Source organism: Sciurus carolinensis, chromosome 2 (genome assembly GCF_902686445.1).
Source record: "Sciurus carolinensis chromosome 2, mSciCar1.2, whole genome shotgun sequence".
NCBI lineage: Eukaryota > Metazoa > Chordata > Mammalia > Rodentia > Sciuridae > Sciurus > Sciurus carolinensis.
The window spans coordinates 73,769,148-73,787,633 of NC_062214.1; the positions used below are offsets into that span (position 1 = coordinate 73,769,148).

Below are 18,486 nucleotides of genomic sequence, written 5' to 3' on the forward strand. Positions count from 1 at the left end.
CATCTCAGCTACTTGGGAGTCTGAGAAAGGAGGATTCCTAGGACCAGTCAGGACAACTTAGTAAGACCCTGTCTCAAAATTAAAAATAAAAGGATTGGGGATGTATATCAGTGGTACAGTGCCCTGGTTCTAATCCTTAGTACCATTAAATAAATAAACAAAAGAACTTGATTGTCTATACTAGCATCAGGAAGAACAGACTCTAAGATAAAACTTGTTACTATAGACAAAGGATAATGCCAAAGTGGCAATCCCTCAGGAAGACCCAACAATCACAAGTATATATGTACCTTAAAAGGAAACCTAAAAATGCATGAAGAAAAAAATTTATAAAGAAAGAAGTAGATAATTAAGCAATAGCTGGAGACTTAATATTCAACTTTCAGTAATGGAGCAACTAGGACAAATATTGATAAGGAAATAGAACATTTCAACAACACTATGAAACAAATAAACTTAATCGATAAACCATTAGTGAGACTGAGAGAGAAATAAATTCTTAAGTTTTAATGTTAGAAACTAACTCACAGAAATAAATATTAAGAAACTTCTATAACAACTGCTAAGACAACAAATTAGATAACCTAGATAAAATGAACTAATCCTTAGAAGATAAAAATTGCCAAAACTGACTTAGAAACAGAAAATGTGTATAGATCCACTAAAACTAAATAAATTGAATTAATCATTTAAAAATCCCAGGCAGATGGTTTTATTGGCAAATACTACCAAATATGGAAGGAATATCAATCTTTCACATACTCTTCCAAAAAATACAAGAGAAGGGAACGTCCCCACTCAATCTACAAGGACAGTATTTTTATCTTGATATTAAAGCCAAACAAAAGTATCTTAAGGAAACTATAGACCAATATCCATTACAAATATTGACACAAAAATTCTGGGTAAAATACTAGCATTTCAGATCCAGAGCATATACAAAGGATGACCTATTGTGACCAATTGGGATTTTGCCAAGGATGTAATGTTTTAACATTCAAAAATCAACCAAAACAATGTAGCATTCTAATAAAGGACACACACACACACACACACACACACACACACACACACATACGCATGCAAGTGCAAGTGCCTGCACAATAATTTGTATTGATACTGAGAAAGCATTTGACAAAATTCAAGAGCCTTTTTTTGAAAACAAAACAAAATCAAAAGGCACTCAAAAACAAGAAATAGAACGCAAGTTCCTGTCCCTAAAAGGGGATCCATAAAAAATTCACAGATATCATATTTAGTGGTGAAAGACTGAATGTTTTCCACCGAAGAGCATGAATGAAATAGGAATATTTACTCTATTTCTAATTATTTATTTATTTTGTGGTGGTACTGGGGATTGAACACAGGGCCTCGTGCATGCTAGGCAAGTGCTCAACCCGAGTTACATCCCCAGCTTTCTCACTATTTCTATTCATCATTGTATTGGAGGTCTTAGCTTGGGAAAATAGGTAAGAAAAAGAAAAGTGCACCCAGAGTATTCAGGAAGAAATAAAACCACTTCTATTTAAGATGACATGAAAATCCTTAGAAATATAGAAAAGGAACAAAAACTATTAGAACTATCCAGCAACTTCGCAGGATACCAAGTCAATCAATTGTATGTCTAGGCACTAGCAATGAAGAAAGTGAGAATGAGATTAAGAAAACAAAAGAATAGTTAGGAATATATTTAGCCAAAGAAGTTTGCAAGTTCAAGACTTGTATACTAAAAAGTTACAAAACATCATTGAAAGAATTAAAGGATTAAATAAATAAATAAAGAAATACCCATGTTCATGGATTGGAAGACTCAACATTGCTAAGACAGCAGCATTCCCAAATTGATCCAAAGATTCAATGCAACCTCTTATCAAAATCCTAACAGCTTTTGTTTTTACTGCAGAAATAAATAAGCTTTTATTAAATTCATATGAAAATCCAAAGGACTTAGAATGACCAGAACAATTTTGAAAAAGAAAAAAAAGTCAAAAACTTAAACTTCCTAATTTCAAAATGTTCTACAAAGCTAAGTAATCAAGACAGTGTGACATTGGCTATAAAGATAGACATACAAATTAATGGAATAGAATTGAGAGTCCAGAAATAAACCCTTATATTCATGGTCAATTACTTTTTAACAAGCATGCCAAGACAATTAAAAGGTGAAAGAAAAGTCTTTAAGCAAATTGTGCAGGAACAACTGGATATGTACATGCAAAATAAAGTTGAACTCCCACAATATACCATGCACGAAATTAGCTAAAACATGGTTCCTAGAACTAAATGAAAGGACTAATAATAACCAGAAGAATTATAGGCACAAATATTCATGACCTTGATAATGGTTTCCTTTTTTTTTTCCCTTTCTTTTTTTTTTTTTTTTCCAGCCTCAGTTTGTTCTCAGAGCAACAAGCATGGCATGGGGTTTGGGGGCTTCAGCCTTGGAGACAAGGCAGGGTTGCAGGTCTGTCTTCTTGGCCTGGGAATATTTGGGATCCCCCAGCTGGGCCATCCAGATTATTTTTCTGGAATCACCAGCTCTCTCCTCTCTCCTCAGTGGACAGGAGAGTGGGTGGGAGGGCAGCTTCACCCAGCAGGAGACACCATCTCTTCTCCATGGGACACCCAGCCCTTCTCCTGGGCAGGACCCCCAGGGCCACACAGGCATGTCTAGAACTTCATGTCCACAGGGCGAATGTTGCCCGTTTTGTGCTCTCTGACCCACAGCTCTGTTTTTGGCTGGGTCCATTTTCGAAGCAGTTGGTCCATAGGCTCAACTGTGCTTTGGTTGAACATGTCCGTCTCGTGCCGCAGCTGTGTGTACTGGCACAAATGTTGCCAGATCATCTCCACCCTCTCCACTTCCAGTCGCTCCAGCTCCAAAGTGGTAGTCACCATCTCTTCAAACCACTTAGACTGGGCCTGATTGTAGAGGTCCACACAGTACATGAGGTCATCACCAGCCTGTGTGGACTTCCTCCATGCCTTCTTGATATCCTCCTTCGTCTTATTGCTCAGCTTGATCTCCAGCTGCTGGGTCTTCATCTCCAGGTCTCTCTGCTGCTCTGTGAGGGCTTTCTGGGCCTTCTCCATTGACACATAGTGGCTGGTGAGTTGCTTGTGGAGGTCAGCGATATGGTGGTCACACCTTTTCATGTCTTTCTTGAAGTTCTCTTGAAAGTTTATTAGGGGCTTCTCTACCTCGCTCTGAAGCTTGGCAGAGAACTTGAGATGAACTTCTGCTTCATCTGCAGATGAAGGCTCTTCTTCACCTGAGCCCATGCTTCTCCCAGGGAGTCTTCCTCCTGTGCAACCAAGGAGTTCTGAGAGAGCTTAGCCAAGTTCTTTGCATATTCTTCTTCAATCAACTCCCTTGGACGAATTCAGACATTTCTTTCTGCATTTGTTTGTCCTTCAGTTGCTTTTGGAGCAGCAGTTCGAACCCCACCACGGTGCCATTGCCTTGAGGGTCTTTCTTTTTCTTTTCTTTTCTTTTTTTTTCTTTGAGGGTCTTTCTTATCAGCCCAGAAGTAGTCACAGTAGCTCCACTCAGTTGGCTTCAGCAGCTGCTGTTCAGGCATTGTGTCTGGGTGAGGGAACGTCACGCAATTTATTATCTTCTCTGTGTGGTCTCCTTTATTTTCAAAATTATATGTTTTGTCTTCATTGCCTGAAGTTCTGTCTTCCAAGTGGTCTCTTTCTATTGAATTTTTATTTTGATTTATTGATTCCTTCATTTCAAAGGTTTCTTCTAGATTTCTTCTCAGGATCTTTATCTCTTTATTTAAGTTATCTTCCTTCTCCCAAAACATAGCTCTGATTTCACTCTTTATATCCTCCTTAAAGTCGTGAAGGAGTCTTTTTTTAATTTATTTTTATTTATTTTTCTTATTTTTTATTTTTTTACTTTTATTTATTTATTTATTTTTTATTGTAAACAAATGGGATACATGTTGTTTCTCTGTACATGGAGTCAAGGCATACCATTTGTGTAATCATAAATTTACATAGGGTAATGTTGTTTGATTCATTCTGTTATTTTTTTCCCTTCCCCCCCACCCCCACCCCACTTTTCCCTCTATACAGTCCTTCCTTCCTCCATTCTTGTCATCCTCCTTAACCCTAACCCTAAACCTAAACTTAACCCTAACACTAACCCCTCCCACCCCCCATTATATGTCCTCATCCGCTTATCAGCGAGATCATTCATCCTTTGGTTTTTTGAGATTGGCTTATCTCACTTAGCATGATATTCTCCAATTTCATCCATTTGCCTGCAAATGCCATAATTTTATCATTCTTTATGGCGAGTAATATTCCATTGTGTATATATATATATATATATGTATATATATATATATATATATATATATCACAGTTTCTTTATCCATTCATCAATGAAACGACATCTAGGTTGGTTCCACAATCTGGCTATGGTGAATTGAGCAGCAATGAACATTGATATGGCTGCATCTCTGTAGTATGTTGATTTTAAGTCCTTTGGGTACAGGCCAAGGAGTGGGATAGCTGGGTCAAATGGTGGTTCCATTCCAAGCTTTCTGAAGAATCTCCATACTGCTTTCCAGAGTGGCTGCACTAATTTGCAACCCCACCAGCAATGTAGGAGTGTACCTTTTTCCCCACATCCTCCCCAACACGTATTGTTGCTTGTATTCTTGATAATCGCCATTCTAATTGGGGTGAGATGGAATCTTAGGGTAGTTTTGATTTGCATTTCTCTTATTACTAGAGATGTTGAACATTTTTTCATATATCTGTTGATTGCTTGTAGATCTTCTTCTGTGAAGTGTCTGTTCATTTCCTTAGCCCATTTGTTGATTGGATTATTTGTATTCTTCGTGTAGAGTTTTTTGAGTTCTTTATAGATTCTGGAAATTAGTGCTCTATCTGAAGTATGAGTGGCAAAGATATTCTCCCACTCTGTAGGCTCTCTCTTCGCATTACTGATAGTTTCCTTTACTGAGAGAAAGCTTTTTAGTTTGAATCTATCCCAGTTGTTGATTCTTGCTTTTATTTCTTGTGCTATGGGAGTCCTGTTAAGGAAGTCTGATCCTAAGCCAACAAGTTGAAGATTTGGACCTACTTTTTCTTCTATAAGATGCAGGGTCTCTGGTCTGATTCCGAGGTCCTTGATCCATTTTGAGTTGAGTTTTGTGCAGGGTGAGAGATAGGGGTTTAATTTCATTCTGTTGCATATGGATTTCCAGTTTTCCCAGCACTGTTTGTTAATGAGGCTATCTTTTCTCCATTGCATATTTTTGGCCCCTTTGTCTAGTATGAGAAAATTGTATTTATTTGGGTTTATGTCCATGTCCTCTATTCTGTACCATTGATCTACCTGTCTATTTTGGTACCAATACCATGCCAGTTTTTGTTACTATTGCTTTGTAGTAGAGTTGAAGATCTGGTTTTGTGATACCCCCTGCTTCGCTCTTTCTGCTGAGGATTGCTTTAGCTATTCTGGGTTTCTTATTCTTCCAGATGAATTTCATAATTGGTTGCTCTATTTCTGTAAGGTACATCATTGGGATTTTAATTGGAATTGCATTGAATCTGTATAGCACTTTTGGTAGTATGACCATTTTGACAATATTAATTCTTCCTATTCAAGAACATGGGAGATCTTTCCATCTTCTAAGGTTTTCTTTAATTTCTTTCTTTAGTGTTCTGTAGTTCTCATTGTAGAGGTGTTTCACCTCTTTCGTGAGATTGATTCCCAATTATTTTATTTTTTTCGATGCTATTGTGAATGGGGTAGTTTTCCTAACTTCTCCTTTCTGAAGATTCATCACTTATGTATAAAAATGCATTGGATTTATGAGCATTGATCTTGTAACCTGCTACTTAACTGAATTCACTTATGAGTTGTAAAAGTTTTCTGGTGGAATTTCCAGGTTCCTCTAAATATATAATCATGTCATCAGCAAACAGGGATAGTTTGAGTTCTTCTTTTCCTATTCGTATCCCTTTAATTTCTTTGGTTTGTCTAATTGCTCTGGCTAAATTTTCAAGGACTATGTTGAATAGAACTGGTGAAAGAGGGCATCCCTGCCTTGTTCCAGTTTTTAGGGCGAATGCTTTCAGGTTTTCACCATTCAAAATGATATTGGCCATGGGCTTAGTGTAGATGGCCTTTACAATGTTAAGGAATGTTCCCACTATCCCTATTTTTTCTAGTATTTTGAGCATGAAGGGATGCTGTATTTTATCGAATGCTTTTTCTACATCTATCGAAATAATCATGTGATTCTTAACTTTAAGTCTGTTGATATGGTGAATGACATTTATTGATTTCCGGATGTTGAACCAACCTTGCATCTCTGGGATAAAACCCACTTGATCGTGGTGCACTATCTTTTTAATATATTTTTGTATGCAATTTGCTAAAATTTTGTTGAGAATTTTTGCGTCGATGTTCATTAAGGATGTTGGTCTGAAATTTTCTTTCCTCGATGTGTCTCTGTCTGGTTTAGGTATCAGGGTAATATTGGCTTCATAGAATGAGTTGGGGAGGGTTCCCTCCTCTTCTGTTTCATGGAATACTTTGAGGAGTATTGGAATGAGCTCGTGAAGGAGTCTTACTAAGTAAATTCTGAACTCCTCTTCTTACATTTCTTCTACTGGTTTGTCAATGGAGTCTATAATTGGATCATCCTTGTTTGTTTGGAATGCTTTATTCCCCCTTTTTTTTTTTTTTCCATTTTGTTAGTGTGTCTTCCCATCTAGCTGTGGGGATCTGAGGCAGTACAGTTTCTACCCGTAGGCTTATAGTGTCCCTGAAGGTTTCCAGTACCTCATAAATCTGGGTTTCAATTTCCATAGCTGTGCCACACTCCAGTACCAAGAAGACTCCTGGATTGCAGACGATGGATAAACTCCTGATAATGGTTTCTTAGGTGTAACAACAAAAGCACAAACAGCCAAAAAATCTAAATTGGACTTGAACAAAGTAAAAACTTACCTAGTAAGAAACTTGTGTCCAGAACATACATAAGGAAACTTATGACTCAACAAGAAAACAAATAACCAATTTTTAAAAAATGGGGAACAGATTTGCATACACATTTATTCAAAGAAGATGTACAAATTACCAATAAGCACATTAAATGATTCTTGATGTTATTAGTCATTATAAGGATATGCAAATCAAATCCACAATGAGAAAACTCTGCCCCCACTTGTTTGGCTAAAATTTTTAAAAAGTAAACATTAACAAGTATTGAAAAGGAAATTGGAATCCTCAATGAATAAAATGTAGTCCAGATGATGGAATATTAATTAGTGCTAAAACAAAATGAGCTATCAAGCCATGAAAAGATATGAAGGAAACTTAAATGCATACTACGAAGTGAAAGCAGATTATCTAAAAGTCTTCATATTTTATGATTCTAAGTATATGGCATTCTAGAAAAAGGAAGACTACAGATATAGTAAAAAGGAGACTGGATGGGAGAGAGGGATGAGTAAGTGGAGCACAGAGGATACCTAGGGCAGTGAAAGTATTCTGTATGATATTATGTTGGTATACACATATCATTACAGGTCTATCAAAACTCATAGAATGTACAGCAGAAAGAGAGTTCTACATCATCTGTGGACTTCAGGTGATAGTAATGTGTCAATATAGGTTAATAGATTATAACAAAGGTAGCACTCTGTGGGGGTCGGGGAGGCTGCTGATAGAAAGGGAGGCTGTGCATGTGTAGGGACAGAAGGTATATGAGAACTCTCTGTACTTTCCTCCTGATTTTGATCTGAACATGAAACTGCTCTAAAAAAAGTTTATTAACTAAAAGATAAAGAAAATCTAAATAGAGAGAAAGGCTGAGAACATGGTGCCTTCTTGCTTCCTTTCGTATGCTACATATAAAGATGGCTTAGCGTGTTCCATTCCTGTGCCATCCATAGCCTTTACAACTGGCTACTATGGGAGTAAGATGATAATGACTGTATGAACACTCCACTCTCCCATTAATTCTTCAATCAACCAGTAGTCATTGAGCATCCATTAACGTGCCCGTGATGCCTTGAAGCTACGGAATGGAAAATAAGTGCTCTTTACAGTTCCTTTCTTGCCTGACTCACAAGAACTTGACCAGCTTGAGGTCACTTTGCAGCTATTAGTGAATATTTTTTATTATTTCTACAGCTGTTATGTTTTGGATCTGGAACATCCCACCAGATCTCATGTGCCAAAAGCATAATCCCCAATGCCATGAGGTTCAGAGGTAGGGTTTTTAGGCAACAGTGGGATCACAAGGTTCTGACTTCACCAGTGGGTTAATCCAGCAAATGGATAAAACTTGTTTGATAACTGAATGAACTACGAGGAGGTACGAGCTAGGTGGAGGAAGTTTATCTTCTCCCCAGCTTCTGTCTCTGTCTCTCCTCCTCCTCCTCCTCCTCCTCCTCCTCCTCCTCCTCTCCTCTTCCTCTTCCTCCTCCTCCTTCTCTTTGCTGCCAAGAGCTAACAGTTTCCTTCTGCCATGATGTTCTGCCTCATCTCAGGCCCACAGTAATGGAGCTGCGCAACTTTGGACTGAATCCTTTGAAACCATGAGCCAAAATAAATCTTTCCTACTTTAAGTTGTTTTGGTCAGGTATTTTGATCACAGAAAAGAAAAGCTAACTAACCCAGAAATTAACTCAACAATCAAGTGAAATTAGAATGATACTTGATGAACTAGTAATTATTTGGCATAGACAATACGTGTGAAAAGGTTTGGTGCAGGAGGAAAGATAGATTTGATGTTTACCAAGTGATGAATGGACATATTGTAGTATATCCACACTTTAGAACATTACTTAATACCAAGGAATAAGCTATTAACTCACACAACAGATGAATCTCAAAAAAAAAAAAAAAGCTGAACCAAAGAAACCAGACATGAAAGACTATTTGACTAATATTTCATGTGTACAACATTCCATGTAGGCAAACCTAATCAACAATGACAGAACAATCAAGGGTGCCTGAGAGATGATGGGGGTCAACTGCAAAGGGTGATGATGGATATAATCTATATCTTGATTGAAGGGTAGTTACACTGGAATATCCATTTACCAAAACTATTCAAACTGTCTATATAAAGTGGGTGTTTATTTTATATAAATTGTACCCCCATAAGTCGACTTCAAAAGCTCACTAATACAGTTATGAAGATCATAGTCTAAGAAACAAAATGGTTGTGTTAAAAATAAAAGTTAAAAAGAAAAAAATTTTTCTTTTGCTGAGAAGTTTTTTAGTTTGAGTCCATCCCATTTATTGATACTTGATTTAACTTCTTGCGCTTTCGGGGTCTTGTTAAGGAAGTTAGATACTAGGCAGACGTGGTAAAGATTTGGGCCTACTTTTACTTCTGGTAGTTTCAGGGTCTCTGTTCTAGTGTCTAAGTCTTTGATCCAGTTTGAGTTGGGTTTTGTGCAAGGTGAGAGGTAAAGGTTTAATTTCATTTTGTTACACGTGACTTTCCATTTTTCCCAGCACCATTTGTTGAAGAGGCTATCTTTTCTCTAGTGAATGTTTTTGCCACCTTTGTCTAGTATGAGATAATTGTATGTGGGTTTGTCTCTGTGTCTTCTATTCTGTACCATTGATCCACGTGTCTGTTTTGGTGCCAATATCATGGTGGTTTTATTACATAGTTTTGTAGTATAGTTTGAGGTCTGGTACTGTGATGCCTCCTGCTTCCCTTTTCTTGCTAAGGATTGTTTTGGCTATTCTGAGTCTCTTATTTTTCCAAATGAATTTCAGGATTGCTTTTTCTAGTTCTATGAAGAATGTCATTTGGATTCTAATAGGAATTGCATTAAATTTGTATAACGTTTTTGGTAGTATAGCCATTTTGACAATATTAATTCTACCTATCCAGGAGCATGGGAGGTCTTTCCATCTTCTAAGGTCTTCTTCAATTTCTTTCTTTAGTGTTCCATAGTTTTCATTGTACAGGTCTTTCACCTTTCGTTAGATTGATTCCCAAGTATTTTTTTTAATCTTTCATTGGATTCATTTCTAATGTGTAGGAATGAGTTTGGATTTATGAGTATTGATTTTATATCCTGGTACTATGCTGAGTTCATTTATTAGTTCTAAAAGTTTTCTGGTGGAATTTTTTTGGATCTTCTAAATATAGAATCATGTCATCAGCAAATAGTGATAATTAACAATCAATAATGTGAAGAGAGAGCCTTCAGATTGGGAGAAAATCTTTACCACATACACCTCAGATAAAATATTAATCTCTAGGATATATAAAGAACTCAAACAACACCACAAAAACAAATAACTCAATCAATAAATAAAATGGGCTAAGAAACTGAACAGACACTTCACAGAAGAAGAAATACAATCAATCAACAAATATATGAAAAAATGTTCAACATCTTTAGCAATTAGAGAAATACAAATCAAAACTATTCTAAGATTTCATCTCAATCTAATCAGAATGGCAATTATCAAGAATACAAGCAACAATAAATGTTGGTGAGGATGTGGAGGAAAAGGTACACTCATACATTGCTGTTGAGACTGCAAATTGGTGCAAACACTCTGGAAAGCAGTATGGAGATTCCTCAGAAAACTTGGAATGGAGTCACCATTTGACCCAGTTATCCCACTCCTCAGTTTATACCCAAAGGACTTAAAATCAGCATACTACAGTGACACAGCCACATCAATATTTATAGCAGCTCCACTCACAATAGCTAAACTATGGAACCAGCCTAGGTGCCTTTCAACAGATGAGTGGATAAAGAAAATGTGATATATACATATACACACGTGCGCGCGCGCGCAGACACACACACGATGGAATACTACTGAGCTTTAAAGAATGAAATTCTGGCATTTGCTAGTATATGGATGGAGTTAGAAAATATGCTAAGCAAACTAAGCCAAACCCAAAAAACAAAAGGCCAAATGTTTTCTCTGATACGTGGATGATAATTCACCATAAGTGGGGGGTGACTAGGAAAGAATAGGGTTACTCTATATTAGGTAGGGGGAGTGAAAGGAGGGGAAGGGGTATGGGCATAGGAAGGATAGTAGAGTGAAACAGACACAATTACCTCATAACCTATGTGATTCTACAATATGTACAATCAGAAAAATGAGAAATTACATTCCATTTATGTATGATCTATCAAAATGTATAAATGCATTCTACTGTCATGTATAACTAATTAGAACAAATAAAAAAATTAACAACAACAAAATTTCATTTGGGCTGGAAACCCCTGAGAAGATCCAAAGGGGAGAGATCAGAAGCAGCTTGTAACAAGGCCCCATATTCAGACAATTCTCTGCTTTTACCATCTTAAATTTCTTTTTACTTCTGAACAACAATTGCTATGTTTTCATTTTGCACTGGGCCTCAGAGATTTTAAGGTGCCTCCTCTCCTAAAAATACACATTTGTAGGGGTCCTGTTAGGTTTAGAAATCATAATTGCTATCACTTATTGTGCCTTTTCAAGTGCCAAGATTCACAAATGCAAATATTAGCTCCTAACCCACATAAAGGAGAAGAAAACCAAGACTCAGCAAGGCTGTCTGAGCTTAACTAGCATGTGGGAAAGTCAAGGTTCAAATCCAAGCTTACTTTTTTTTTTTTTCTTGACTTATTATTTTCAGGTTTTTACATCAATTCATACTCTGATTTTATTTTAGTTTCGAGAGGAAAGTAGCCCACCCTTGTGAATGGTTTTACTCCAGAAGTTTCCAAGCATTCTCAGTTCACAGCACCCTTAATGACTGAGCAATTTTTCTTTCACAATGCTTGTAAGTCACAAGAAGTACTTAGTAATTCTGTTTATGAGGCGAATCAAGTCCAAACACTGCAATAAGTATGTCTTGACAACTTAGTAGCTGATTAAAAAACGGTATGTACAAACTGAAAGAAAAAAATCACGTTTTAATTTTATTCCTAACCATAATTTTTTATTCATGGTATGTGGATGCAGCATTGGACATCATGATATTTAAAACCTCAAAATGAGATTAAGTGTATTCCTTTTTCTCCAACATCTATCTCAACAATCACCAAACCTCCCAGCTTTGCAATGATACGATGTTTTGAAAAGAAAAAAAGCAACCTAGTATTAAAACTGACTTATATCAAGCTAGCTGCCCCTGAGGTGACTTACCTACAGTCACCTCAGGGGCAATGTTTCCCTCAAAATTTTAAAAATATCCAGGTGGCGCTGTAAGTGCTCTGAGGTGCCTGCCCTAGCACATGGTCTGTTCATGCAAAACAACACCCCCTTGCTAGTGGAGAGCGCTCAGTCCTTTTCCCTCTGCATGATGATGTTAGGTAAGCAGAAAATTGTAGATAGGAAGATCGAAGGGGGAAAAAGGGACTGAAAATAGAATAATAGTTTTAAAAAGAAGCACAATACATTTTTTTCTTTCTTGTCCCCCTCCCCAGCGGGAGAGGTGCTGGGGTTGGAACAGCAGGGCTGTGGATGCTAGGCAAGCACTCGGTCACTGAGCTACACCCTCCTCGCCTAAGAAATATGTTTTTATATGCAGCACCACTAGAATTAGCTTCTCTCTTACTAGGAATTTGATATCAAAATACGATTACAACTGACATAAATTATGTTATCTATCTGACTTTTCTCTCACTTCTAAATTAAGTGTAATCCCAAGTGGAGAGAGAGCCACAGTTATCCAAATAAACAGAAAGCTAGAATTGTACCAAAATGTTCACAAGTGTAATAAGTTTCAAGAAATAGGTGGTGGTTAAACAGTTGTTAGTGACCAAATGGTTCCTTTGTCTTTCTCCTTTCAAGAAGGTTAGTATGTAGAAAGCTGAAACCGTATTCAACCACTCAAGTCTACTTTAATTCAGCATATAACAGGAATAATTCTCTTTACTGTTTCTGATAAAGACACAACACAAAGCAATTGTTAGTTATAATTTGCAATTAATAACATGTTTTTGGTGGGATGTTGGTTGATTTTCCCTAGAACCGTTTAGGTAGGTGGGATTTTATTTTTGTCTTATTTCTATGATACTTCCAGAGGGGTGGTTTACTTGGTTTTTCATGAGAGGACAAAAAAGATTTTTTTCATCTCATTTCATTGGTTCTTTTTCCTTTGAAACATCGGCTTCTATGTGCTTATTTAAAAAAATAAAATAAAATAAGAGGCTACTGCCATCTATTGGATGAAATGTGAGTCCTACTCAGTCATGTAGTCCCTCTAAACATCCAAATGTCTGGCCTTTCTTTTAACTGCACAACTTGTATTTTAAAACTAATATTCTGCCTTTGATTTATGTACATGGTTCCTGGTTTCCATCTCCAGAACTTGGTTAATTTTGGCAATGTTTTCTGTGGTGATAGGGTACTTTCTCTTCAGAAGTTAAATTCTTTCTGTTGGAGAGATCTGGTGAGGTTTTTGCTTTCTCAGGAAGTCTTACAGAACGAGGTAGGTATGTGGGGAGGGTAGGTATGTGGGGTATGTGACTGCATGTGAGTACGTTTAAGAGCAATCATATTTTTAAGAACAATTTAATTTTGGCACAGAGTGGTAGAGAATCTCCATTTAATTAAAAGGCAGAGAAATCAAAGTTCTGTTACTAAATCATTTTGAGGCCAGTAATTTTATTTCTGTGGGTTTGGTTTCCTCAGCCTTAAGATGAAATGGCTGGACTAGAAATAAGAAAATCTCTCGTTTCTCTAAAAGTCTCTCTGAGGAGTTGTATTTGAAGAATAGTGGTTGTAATAGCAAATAGAAATTTAAGGAAAAGCATGAAAGAAGAATCAATCTACAAATACATTGGAATCTATCTTACTCCGCTGCCCTTTCTCTCTTCCTCAGTTCTTATTTTCCTAGTTTTTAAGGTATTTTGATGGCTAACAATCCCCCATAACACCCCTCCCCACAGTGTCTATGGAGTGGCCATTGTCTCTCTCTTCTTTATTTTTCAGTGTTGGGGAAGGAACCTGGGACCTTGTCCTGAGTCACATCCCAGGCGGCTCTTACCACTGTTGGTCAGTTTTTTTCTTAGTCTTCCCCTCCTCATTTGGCCCCTTGGGTCTCATATTTCTCTGCCCATTCTTTGATTCTGCAACACAAAATTCCAAGACCCAGTCTTGGAGAAACAGCCTCTTTTCCGAGGGGAGTAGATAGCAGGCAAGGAAGCTGAAACAGGCAGAACACATCTTGTATCTGTTTGTATCTTTAGTTGTGGGGAGTCAGAAGACTGGGAAGGTGGGAGGGGGAGAAACACACACACTGGGGATCTCCCTTGCAGCATGGAGAGCATTTAGACAGATTCATACAACAACTACAGTGCCTACAACTAAAGTGGTTGAGGAGTGGATGAGAGAACACATTCCTTGGATTCAAGATATTTGAAAATGGCTTTTTTTTTTTTTTTCCTTCTTCCTAAAGAATATCCTTGGGATCATTATTGAACTCATGCTCATTTACTTTCTTGAAATTTGACATTCACAAAACCTGGAGTTCATTTACTTCTTTTTCTTCTCTCCTTCTGTCAGTTACTACATTCACTTACATCAGATTGGAGAAGGTGAGTTTCCAGACGAGGTGAGTTCTCCCGAGGAGTGACCTCAAGGTGGTTCTAGAATTGTAGGCTAGTTAGGCTAGTTCTCCTGGCCCCTGTGGCTGTCATGTTCTTTTCCCTACTTCCTCTCTTAGGTATGGTGATATTTGCTATGCAGGAAGGGAGCATAGCAGCCTTCTGGTGAGCAAACTTTCAAGGAAATGAAAAATAGTTTCTTCTTACAAAGCTCTGGAGAGCTTCTTAGACCTGTCTGTTTCCAGTTCTGTCAGGGCAGAGAGAGTCTAGAGGGCTCCAGAAAGCTGGGATAAAGGAAATGGACCAGAAGTGGCCCCACCTGGGGCCTGCAGGGGAGAAGGTCTGCTGGAGAAAGATCCTGTTTTTCTTTGTTGGAGAGTAACAGCCAGTTTTGCAGTCAGTGATAATGATTCATTTCCTTAGTTGAGGTTTGGGAGGATTAGAGATGGAATTTGAAAAAGTCATTTCTATATCTGGAGATGAAGGAACTCTGAGTGATCAGCTTGTACTGTTTGCAGTTTTGTCATCTTTGGTAATATCACTGTCTTAGTCAGCTCAGGCTGCTCTAACAGAATACCATGGACTTGATGGCTTATCAACAGCAGACATTTCTTTCTCACAGTTCTGGAGGCTGAAAATCTAAGATCTAGGTGCCAGCATGTTCAGGCATGGGGTGGACTCTCTTTTGGGTTGCGAACAACAGACTTCTCATTGTATATTCACACGGGGACCCTGTTTTATAGGGGTACTATTCCATCATGTGAGCTTTGCCCTGATGACTTAGTCACCTTCCAAAAAGACCCACCTTTTGATGGAAACCTTAGGGTTTCAACATATGAATTTTTTAGAGGTATAAACATTCAGCCCATAGTATTCCTCAATGACACTGCATTGAAAAAAAGGGAAAGGGGAGCTGTCATATTAAAAAATAAACTACATGAACAAAACCTCATGCCCCAATGTCCTAAGATTGAATGCAAGGCAGTATATGTCTATAAGTAGTGCATGTGAGGTTGTATATGTATGTGTATGAGTGTGCATCTCCTATGATTTTTCTGAGCATTCATACATTTTGGGAAGGGATACTAGGGATTGAACCAGGGATTTGTGCTTGGTAGGTACGAGCTTTTCCACTGAGTTACACCTCAGTTCCCAAACATACATATTTTAAAGGACATAATAAATCCATGATCAATGTTTACAATGTCAGCTGACTAGATCTAGTGTGTGTCTTGAACCACTAACTGGTTGTGGAGGTAGGGAATTATCTGGATAGCCTGATATGTCAAAGATGTCCTCCCCAGGTTTGCTTTGGAAGGGATGAATATTTGTTGAACAATTTGACAGTATAAGGCATGAACCTGCCAAGAGTGGAGTCCATCTACTCAATCATTTTGCTTCTATTAGTGCTAAAGATCCTTGCGGCTCACAGTCCCCAGGCCAGAGAACATGCTGTTAGTATGAATGCTTACCCAGCTCCTTCTTGGTATGCATAGCTGCAATGTCTAATTCTCAGCTCTGTGCTCTTGTTTCTAGAATGTCCTATACTAATGGAGCTATTGTTGAGGACTGGTCCATGGACGGAGTCACCTCCCTTTGCTTCTGCATAACAAGCCAATCCTGAGACAGTCTTGGACATTTTGGACCTAAGGCACCAGTGCAATCTGTTAAGACCTTATGTGCCATAATTGTCTGTAAAGTACATGGCATGAAGGAAGAGACAGAGCCCAGTGACTGGCATTGGAGGGCCATAGCTGGGTGGTCCTAACTTCTGGGCACCAAAGGGGTGTGGAGCCATCTTCCCATTTACAGAGTTATGCGATTATGGCATACCTTGGCAGGAGATAGGGAACAACCCTGGGTATTCAGGGTTGCATTTAAAACACTGTTCTGGGATGGATTTTAGAATAATAATAAAAGACAAAAGGAGGTAGAGCTTTCAGCATTAAATAGGGACTTTGACTTGAAGGCGGTAGGATATTTCATCGCAGGGTTCCCACCCCACTCCCGGCCCCCTTCATGCTAGGAACCCAATCTAGGACCTCTTCATACTACATTTTTTTTTTTCAAAACTGCAATTAGTTAGGTTTTTGTACTGAAATTGTCTACTACAATTGACTTTGAGTTTACCAGAAGTCTGTATTTTCCTCTTTTGATTAGATCTGGGGACCACTGGGAAGAACTACTTAGCGTTTTAGTTGTCACCAGCAACTCTCAGTTAACTACCACCTGGCATGTTTACATTGCTCTTGGTTAAAATGGAAACCATGGCATGAAAGAAGTTCACCGTTTGAATGGTGATAGCTGGCACTAATGGTGCCCTTCCTCTGGATCATACTGTGTATTGCATACACCCTGTGGGTTATTGTATTCATTCCCCATGCAACTCACAGGGCAGGGATTCTCATCACTATTATAAGAAGGGAAACTTAGACCCAGAGAAGATCATATAATAGAACCAGGCTTGGTCTCGGGGACTCTGACCCCAAAGCCTTGATTTATGATGAGGAGCTCTGTTTCTTCCCAGGAGTTTTGGTGAGCAGCTTGGTGTAGTGATTTCTTTCTATGGTGAGTGAGAATTCCTATCTTATGTTGACAAACCACGAAGAGGATTGTGAGCTGAAGTTCTCCAAGGAAGCCACATCTCTACTGAAGCTGCTGCAGACTGGCTGATTAAAACATCATGATTGTGGAGAGATGGAACATTGCAGATCAAGAAACAAAATTATGTTGGGCTATCTTTAGTTCCTTTAAATAGCCATTTACTACCAACTTCTGTATCTGACCTAACATCATTGTGACTACTAGGCAAAAGTTTTGGAATGTTTTGTTAAGTTTAGCAGATTTCTGGTTTCTACCAACCCTAAAGCAAATAATGTTATAACACCTGAAACCTATAGAAGAGATTCCCCTGCTCTGCTATGGCCCTTCTACCATCAGACCTCATCAATGTATTTGGTAAATGCACTGGTTTATGACTTTGATGTTGTTGTTGTTGTTGTTGTTCTGTGACTATAAAAATATATGTGACCTTTTCTAGGGCACATTATTCAGGATTACCTGAATCCATATTCCCAGGCCTTGATCACTCATATTTGACTCAGAATAAACCCTTTTATTTCCAGCAAGAGCTTTGTGTGTGTGTGTGTGTGTGTCTGTGTGTGTGTGTCTGTGTGTGTGTGTGTATATGTGTGTGTGTGTGTGTTGACAGGTCCCACATTTATTTGGCAGCCATAACTATAGACATAGTCCCTACCCTCATGAAGTTTATAGACTTACTAGTCTAATGACAGGGATACAGCGATGTAAAACAAATAGTTATTAATCAGTTACTGTTGTTCCAAAATGATATTGCTTTATTATATCATTATAATCAGTCTATTTGTATGCTTATAAATTGAATATATTACCCTGTTTTCTGAGAGAAAACTCAAAGAGAGAATACTTCATTAATTTATCCATCATCCATCCTTTCAGCAAATAAATATTTGGTAATTTTAGCTGAATACTTTTGCTAAAGAGTGAAGGACATACAAAGATATTAAAAAGCAGGAATGGTTTCTTCCCCCAAGGCTCTTCATGTCTAGGAGAACTTCTACATAAAGAGTTACTAGATGAAAGAAATGAGGTAAGTGCTGGGAAGAGTAAGAGTTTACAAGAGAGTGAGCTTCACTGTGAGTCACAGAAGTATTGATGAATTGACTGGACTTTGAAAGGGGAAAGAGAATGGTAGAGAGGGCACTGCAGATGGACAAAGGGACATTACTGGGGAAGCTTAAACACTCCCTTCCACAGGCAACTTAGGCTCAAGTCAGGAGGCAGCAGCTTTTAGCACTTTTAGAACTGCAATTTCATGACATGTGGTCTGTGGTAAAGGGTGCCATTTAGGGTAAGGCAGATCTTGGCTATCATTCTAGC

At 38.1% G+C, this 18,486-nt stretch overlaps 1 protein-coding gene across 1 annotated transcript in view; it reads right to left on the reverse strand.

The window, feature by feature from the left end:
- Positions 1-2,670: 2,670 nt before the first annotated feature.
- Positions 2,671-18,486, reverse strand: part of LOC124976342 (growth arrest-specific protein 7-like) — a 45,100-nt gene continuing 29,284 nt past the window's right edge. Inside the window, 4 exon segments of the mRNA XM_047539271.1 lie at positions 2,671-3,252; positions 3,255-3,376; positions 3,379-3,478; positions 3,519-3,634. Coding sequence (XP_047395227.1) covers positions 2,671-3,252; positions 3,255-3,376; positions 3,379-3,478; positions 3,519-3,634 — 920 coding nt within the window.